At 53.4% G+C, this 6,797-nt stretch overlaps 1 protein-coding gene across 4 annotated transcripts in view; it reads right to left on the bottom strand.

Annotated features, from left to right (window-relative positions):
- Positions 1-5,534: 5,534 nt before the first annotated feature.
- The window catches only part of LOC142010809 (cullin-9-like), a 60,361-nt gene continuing 59,098 nt past the window's right edge, over positions 5,535-6,797 (bottom strand). For all 4 annotated transcript variants that reach the window (XM_074989279.1, XM_074989281.1, XM_074989280.1 and 1 more), the window contains exon 41: positions 5,535-6,735. In XM_074989279.1, the coding sequence (XP_074845380.1) occupies positions 6,522-6,735 (214 nt within the window). In that variant the 3' untranslated portion in view covers positions 5,535-6,521. The remainder of the gene's footprint in view (positions 6,736-6,797) is intronic.

Here is a 6,797-nt window from a genome sequence, read left to right as displayed (position 1 = left end):
TACAGTGGTACAGCGACTGTAAACACGGCAGACCTGTTCTCTGCACTCATGTGATGGGGTTCAGGGGTCCCCCTGCACTGCACCCCGTCCGCTGGCAGGAGAGACTCTCACTCAGCAGGTACAACAGCAGGTTTATTAGGCAACAGATGTCCAGTTTCTCACAGAAGCAACAGCATAGCCGCCAGAGATAGTCCTTCCAACCTGTCCTGGGGAGAAGACCCCGAGGGGTGCCCCTCTGGGGTGTAGCTTCCCCCTCCTCAGGCTGGCTGCCTTCCAGCTCTCCCTTTTCCTAGCCTCTAACTGCCACCCCCGATTCAAACCCCTCTCAGCTCCTCCCTGCTCTTTGTTCAGGCAGAGGTGTTACCTGCCAGTTGTAGCCCCAGGGTCATCCTTAGCCACTGGGAGCTGCTGCTTGCCTCAGACATCCAGCCTGACACACACATGCACTCCCCCCACTCAATCACAACTCAACACTGGCTTCCCAGAGAACAGCACGTCAAATTCAAAGTCTCAGTCTGATCTTCAAAAACACCCCCTGGCCGCAGCCCAGGAACCTCGAAGATCCTCTGTTGCTCTGGGGTGAAGATCCCAGCTGACAACTGCGCCCTTCTGCACAATAAAACTCTCAAGAGGAGTAAAACTCATCTACCAGGGACAGAACTTTTCCCGGGCCGGAGCAACGCTCTTCTGAGGCGCTGATTTGATTCCTGTGCCCTGGAGAAGGGTCTGGGTATATTCACGCCTAAGACTGAAAAGTCAGCGATCAGCCTGCAGCTTAGTTTCTTCGCTTTGTTGCAAGCTTTGTTCGCTTTGTTACTAGAGGCCCAACTTAAATGTATACCCCAAATAAAAAAACACAGTAACAGACCTAACAAAGAACCACCATGGCTAAACAGCCATGTTAAAAAGGCAGTGAGAGAGAAAAGGGCAGCTTTTAAAAAGTGGAAGTCAAATCCTAGTGAGGAAAATAGAAAGGAACATAAACACTCCCAAATTAAGTGTCATAAGGTAGAAAGAAAAGCCAAAAAAGAGTTTGAGGAACAGCTAGCCAAAAATTCAAAAAACGATAGTAAAATGTTTTTTAAATACATTAGAAGCAGGAAGCCCGCTAAAAAAGCAGTGGGGCCCTTGGACGATAAAGATATAAAAGGAGCGATAAAGGAAGACAGTGCCATTGCGGAGCGATTAAATGATTTCTTTGCTTCAGTCTTCACGGCTGAGGATGTTACAGAGGTTCCAAAATCTGAGCCAGCCTTTTTAGGTGACAAATCTGAGGAACTCACTCAGATTGAAGTGACATTAGAGGAGGTTTTGGAATTAATTGATAAGCTGAATAGTAACAAGTCTCCAGGACCAGACGGCATTCACCCAAGGGTTCTGAAAGAACTCAAATGTGAAATTGCGGAGTTATTAACAGTGGTTTGTAACCTTTATCCTTTAAATCCACTTTGGTACCAAATGACTGGAAGACGGCCAATATAACACCAATATTTAAAAAAGGCTCTAGAGGAGATCCTGGCAATTATAGACCGATAAGTTTAACATCAGTACCAGGCAAATTAGTAGAAACACTAGTAAAGAGTAAAATTGCAAGGCACATAGAAGAGCACGAATTGTTGGGCAAAAGTCAGCATGGTTTCTGCAGAGGGAAGTTGTGTCTAACTAATCTGTTAGAATTCTTTGAAGGGGTTAATAAACATGCGGACAAGGGGCACCCAGTGGACATAATATACCTAGATTTCCAGAAAGCCTTTGACACGGTCCCACACCAAAGGCTTTTATGTAAATTAGGTGGTCATGGGATAGGAGGAAAGGTCCTTTCATGGATCGGGAATTGGTTAAAAGACAGAAAACAAAGGGTGGGAATAAATGGTAAATTTTCACAATGGAGGAGGGTAACTAGTGGTGTTCCCCAGGGGTCAGTCCTGGGACCGATCCTGTTCAACTTGTTCATCAATGATCTAGAAAATGAGGTAAGCAGTGAGGTGGCCAAGTTTGCAGATGACACCAAGTTGTTCAGGACAGTCAAAAGCAAAAGGGATTGTGAAGAACTACAAAAAGATCTCAGCAAACTGAGTGATTGGGCAGCAAAATGGCAAATGAAATTTAATGTGGGTAAGTGTAAGGTAATGCATGTTGGAAAAAATAACCCAAATTACACGTACTACATGATGGGGTCAAATTTAGCTACGACAGATCAGGAAAGGGATCTTGGAGTTATAGTGGATAGTTCTCTGAAGACATCCACGCAGTGTGCAGCGGCAGTTAGTAAGGCAAATAGGATGTTAGGAATTATTAAAAAAGGGATAGATAATAAGACAAAAGATATCATACTTCCCCTATATAAAACTATGGTACACCCACATCTTGAGTACTGCGTGCAGATGTGGTCTCCTCACCTCAAAAAAGATATATTGGCATTAGAAAAGGTTCAGAAAAGGGCGACTAAGATGATTAGGGGCTTGGAAAGGGTCCCATATAGGGAGAGGCTAGAGAGACTGGGACTTTTCAGTTTGGAAAAAAGGCGATTGAGGGGCGATATGATAGAGGTATATAAAATCATGAATGGTGTGGAGAAAGTGAATATAGAAAAATTATTTACCTTTTCCCATAATACAAGAACTAGGGGACACCAAATGAAATTGATGGGTAGTAGGTTCAAAACTAATAAAAGGAAATTTTTCTTCACACAGCGCACAGTCAACCTGTGGAACTCCTTGCCGGAGGAGGCTGTGAAGGCCAGGACTCTATTAGGGTTTAAAAAAGAGCTTGATAAATTTTTGCAGGTTAGGTCCATAAATGGCTATTAGCCAGGGATAAAGTATGGTGCCCTAGCCTTCATAACAAGGGCAGGAGATGGATGGCAGGAGATAAATCACTTGATCATTGTCTTCTGTTCTCCTTCTCTGGGGCACCTGGCATTGGCCACCGTTGGCAGATGGGATGCTGGGCTCGATGGACCTTTGGTCTGACCCAGTATGGCCATTCTTATGTTCTTATGTTCTTAAGCTCTCTCCTAAGGGAGGGTTAAACACGTGGGGCTCCCCACAGGGACACGTCCAAGTGTGTCTTCATGGGTTTCTCACTCAGTTGGTGGTAGCTGCCTCCCAGGGTCAGGGCATCTGTGACGTGGGAAGCTTTTAAGCAGAGCCTATAGCAGCACAGGATTTGTAAGGTGTCTTGCAGTGTCAGAGCAGGGATCAGCTTTGACGTGGTGGGAGAGGTGGGAATCTCTGCTGCAACCAAAGACAGACACCCCATCCCCCCAGCAGGCAACTGCTTCAGTTCAAACAATCCCACTCTCCGGCCATTGGCTCACCTGGCCATTTGCCAGAAGAGAACCCACTCCCTCTGGGTTTGACCTGTTACAGCCATTCCTTCACGACCAAGCGTGGTACAGACTGTAACACGTCTTTCGTTGGCTGGCCTGGCACTGGGGGAACCCTGGCTGCACAGTACAGAAAGGCATTGTCCTTAGGACCAGCCTCACCGGCTGCAGAAGCTGGAAAGCCTGAAGTGTCAGTGATGGCCCAAGACAAAGGGGGACCTCAGGGTGAAGGCTGCCCCATAAGCCAGGCAGGGGTCAGCCACCACTGGGGCTGGCTAGCTGCCAGCACTGCGAACGCAGGTAAGAATCTGGTCTCTCCCTGCCCCCTTTTGCAGAACTTCCTGTCCAATTTGCCTCCCGGCCTCTCAGCTGTCTGGTGACTCCTGAAATCAGCAGCACAGCAGATGAATCGCCCTGCCTGAGCCACATAGAGCTGTCCTGGCCATCTTCTGTGACAGGTCCACCCACTGCCCCCTTTGTCTCCACTTTCAAGCTCAACAGTGAAAAAGTTCAGAACGCTTTTCACTTTGGGGCTCTTGAGCTCCATACAATCGTTTGCACAAGTGAACGGGGCTGGGCGTGTGCTGCGGAACCAGTAGTGAAACGTTCTGCAAGCTGTTCACACTCGCCTGTGCCTTCCCAGCCCTTCCAGGGAACCCCCCACTGCTGAGCACTAAGGAGGTCTTGACTCTTTCCCTTCCCGATCGGCGCTCCTGGTCCTGCCTGGACCCTGATCCTTGGCCCAGGCAAACTGCCTTACGCTGTCCTCTTGCCCTGCCCGGCTGCACACTACAGCCTCAGGGGGCATCTCTGAGGGCGAGCGACAGAAATGGGGGCATGGTTGGGGAGCGCGGGTTCCATTCTGCAGGGCTGGCCACTCGATGGCGTCCGGCTCTGGGGAGCACCCATGTGCCAGCTGGCTCAGCACGCGGCCCCACAGCTTTTCCTTCAGGGTTTGCAGGAGGGGGCATTTAGGCTTTCGACCCAGCCGAAGGGCGCGGCCAAGTAAAACGCGGCACTGGCCAAAGGAGCAGGAGCTTCAGGCAACACACGCCCTCCAGGTGCCAGAGCCAGTCTGGGCAGCCTGTGAGCCACAGGCAGACGAGTCGCCCACCCGCTGCTGCGGGTGTTCTCTTCCCTGGCCCCGGCAGCCGCCGTAAACTAGCTGCACTACATGCAGGCATTGCAGAGCACTCTGAACAGCCAGCGCAACGCCGAGGCACCCAACTAATGCCCATCACCAGCCTGGTGCCAGCCCCGTGTCCTTGGGGGTCCCACACCTCAGATCCATTCCCTGCAGCACAGACATGCTGCTCATTGGCCAGCCTGGGGGAGGGGACCAAACCCCCCAGCCCTCTGCATGATTCAGACCCTTTTCCAAATCAGTCCTTCCCCTGTGGAGCACCCCACCGTCTGGAGCAGCTCCCTCGTGGTGAGCAGGCGGTGGGGGAACCCAGGCTGGGCCCTACTCCAGGGTCCAGCCAGGGAGACTGTGATAGCAGCTGCCTAATGTCCCTCCTCCAGCTGGTGACCGCTACGACGTCCTGGGCCTCTTCCCTGCGGCTCTGCCCAGTACCCTCCTTACCGTGAGCCCGTCTTCTCGGGACCTGCTGGTCCCCCCCAGCCCTCCCTCGCCCCGGGCCCTTTCCCCAGCTCGGCCTGCACAGTGAGCTAACGCGAGGTGAGGCTCTAACCTGTACTAGCTGGTTCTTAATGGGCTCCAGGTGTCCCAATCAGCCTCTCTCAATTGGCTCAGGAAAGTTCCTGATTGACTTCAGGTGTCTCAGTTGGCCTGTGCGCCCTGAGGCTGGCAGGTTCCTGGCTGTTCTGGATTAGCCCTTTTACCGTACCCAGGGAAAGGAGGTGCTCACGTACCTGCCTTCTAGCTCTCCCCCACAGCCATCCGGCCTGACCCTGTCACACTGCCCCCAAGGGCCAGGGATTCTTTGGGAACTGGTCCGGATACAGCAGCCGCTGCCCAGCTGGAGAGGGGCTGGCCCTGACCCTGTACGGCCCAGAGCAGGCTGCACAGGCCAGGCCTGGTGACAAGACAGGCAGGAGACCCAGCTTCTCTCCTCATCCCAGCACTACCTCCCCAGGCGACCATAAAAGGGTACACCCTGAGGAAGCGACAGCGCCACGGAAGGTCGTATGGGGCTGGGCTGAGCGCGTCCCCTGCCCCGGAGGAGGACACGGAGGCCGATGCTAGAAGAAAAGTTGTTTATTTCATAAACAGAAGTTGTATCTGTAGGTTTTCTGTAGGTTTTCTTTTTCCAAAAGATAAAGTGTAATCTGTGACCAAAGACGGCGTCTGCACACATATATATATATATATTTATACTATCTATACGGCCCGGCGAGCTGCCCGCCTTCCCACAGGACCCCCGCCACGCAAGAGAAGGCCACAGCTCCACTGGCAAACGAGCAAAAACGCAGTTCCAGCCAGCACACCCCTCAGGCCCACACCGCACACCGCCGCCGTGGGAGCACAAGCATCTCCAAAGGGGCACTTTGGCTTAAGTCTGAACACTCGGGTTAAGAATCATCCCCGCCACAGGTCCCCGCTGCCGTGCGCAAGGCCGTGCCGCCACTCTCTGGGAGATGGCTCAGCGCTGTGCTGTGGCGCTGACGATCCAACTCCCCGGGGCAAAGGCAGCAGGCCCTGGCAGACACGTTACGTCCAGAGGCGCTGCGGGCATCCGGGGTCAGCCCGTGGGCTCTGCGCCCCTCGCGCTGGGGCTGGAGATGCTATTTTCTGGCACAATATCCATCGGCATGGCACACCGATCGCCCGCCAGTGGCACCAGCGCTGTGATTGCAAGGCCCGGGCGGGTGGGAACACGCCACCCCAGGGAAAGGCACATCCCTTCGCACACCTGGTTGGTCTGTGCACCCTCCCAGGGCCAGGCGGTCAAGGAGCCGCTGTCTCCACTGCAGGCCGCCAGACACAGGGTCCGACGTCCGCCAGCAGCACAGCTGAAGCCCCTCTCACCAGCCTGGTGAGGTCATCGTGGGGCCAGAGGCCAGGGACATTCAATGGCGTCACAGAGCAAGCGGCCCTAAGAGGACACTTCCCTTCCTTGGAAGCGAGGTGTGGGGCAGCGCAGGGCATGGTGGGAGGGGCGCAGCTGCAGGCAGGCAGGCAGGCGAGTGTCCCTTCAGGCTATAATGGTGCTAGGAGACACAGGGCCGCCTAGTCATAAGCTTCATCCTCGTCCTCGAAGAAGAAGGAATCGCGCTCGAGATTCTCCGACTCATCGTCATAAGAAAAGTTGTCATCGTCAAGGTCGTCGTCGTCGTACTCCTCCTGCCACTCTGGGACATACTCCTCATCCTCCTCGTCCTCCTCCTCCTCCTTGCCCCCCTCGTCCGTGTCTGGGGAGTCCGACGCCCCATCAAACTTCAGCCTGCGCGGGAGTAACCCAGAGAGTTACTGAGCCTCAGGCAGGGGCGGGGTGCAGAATGTACC

This window comes from Carettochelys insculpta, chromosome 3 (assembly GCF_033958435.1).
Source record: "Carettochelys insculpta isolate YL-2023 chromosome 3, ASM3395843v1, whole genome shotgun sequence".
NCBI classification, from domain to species: domain Eukaryota; kingdom Metazoa; phylum Chordata; order Testudines; family Carettochelyidae; genus Carettochelys; species Carettochelys insculpta.
The sequence above is the reverse complement of the archived record's forward strand: the minus strand, read 5'-3'. Positions and strand labels throughout refer to the sequence as shown.